The 884-nt window shown below is 69.3% G+C and overlaps 1 protein-coding gene across 1 annotated transcript in view; it reads left to right on the top strand.

Annotated features, from left to right (window-relative positions):
• The window catches only part of EMIHUDRAFT_219274 (hypothetical protein), a gene marked incomplete at both ends in the record, with an annotated part of 5,618 nt that extends 4,759 nt beyond the window's left edge, over positions 1-859 (top strand). The window contains 3 exons of the mRNA XM_005758764.1: positions 166-187; positions 572-715; positions 809-859. Of these exons, the coding sequence (XP_005758821.1) occupies positions 166-187; positions 572-715; positions 809-859 (217 nt within the window). The remainder of the gene's footprint in view (positions 1-165; positions 188-571; positions 716-808) is intronic.
• Positions 860-884: the final 25 nt, after the last annotated feature.

The raw sequence follows: 884 nt of genomic DNA, 5'->3' as shown, positions 1-884 counted from the left end.
CATCGGCCGCCGCCGCCGCCGACACGCCCGCGGCGGCTAAGGCCGACTCGGCCCCGGACGCGCGGTTCGGAAAGGAGGCGGGAAGCAAGTGGCGCGGCCAGCGGGCGGGCGTGTGTGAAGAGCGAGGTGTGAACAGCGGCTCTTCACAACTCCGGCTGTGAGCAGGCGCGGCCAGCGGGGCGGCTCTGTGCACGGGCGCCACGAGGCGCCGCGGCTGCAGACGAAGCTGTACAAGACCAAGCCGTGCCGCCGCTGGCACGCGCAGGCGCGAGACACTTCCGAGACACTTCCGAGACACTTCCGAGACACCTCCAAGACACTTTCGAGACACTTCCGTGCCGCCGCTGGCACGCGCAGGCGCGAGACACCTCCGTCGTCACACTTCCACTGTCCTCGTCGCGCCCGTGACAGAGGGCCGCCAGCGCCCAGACGCTCTCTAGCGGCCCCCTGCGCCGGTCCTCGCCTGCCTGACGTTTCGCTGCCGGCACAGCCCTCCTCCACCACCCTGCCCGCCCCCTCGCCTCACAACACACCCTCTTCCACCACCCTGCCCGCCCCCTCGCCCCACCAGACGCCGGGCCAGTGCAAGATGGGCGCCGCCTGCTTCTTTTACCACGGCGAGGACGACGTCTCCACCCCCGAGCGCCCCATCCCCGTGCCGAAGTGGCTCGCCGACCAAGCAAAGCAAGAGGGCATCGACGTCATCGAAGACGGGGTCGCGTTGAAGCCTAGAAGCGGGACACTCGCGCACTCTTGCCTTCCGGCCAGCGCTCGAGAGGACACGCACTCCGCTGGGTCTCGTCCGGAGTCCGCTGCATTCGCTCTCCTCGTAGCCGGCGTAGTTTGCGCGGTGCTCTGACACGCTCTGCACAGTACCGTCTTCC

The sequence above is a fragment of the Emiliania huxleyi genome (genome assembly GCF_000372725.1).
Source record: "Emiliania huxleyi CCMP1516 unplaced genomic scaffold EMIHUscaffold_84, whole genome shotgun sequence".
Taxonomy (NCBI): domain Eukaryota; phylum Haptophyta; order Isochrysidales; family Noelaerhabdaceae; genus Emiliania; species Emiliania huxleyi.
This window is presented reverse-complemented; position numbering and strand designations above follow the sequence as displayed.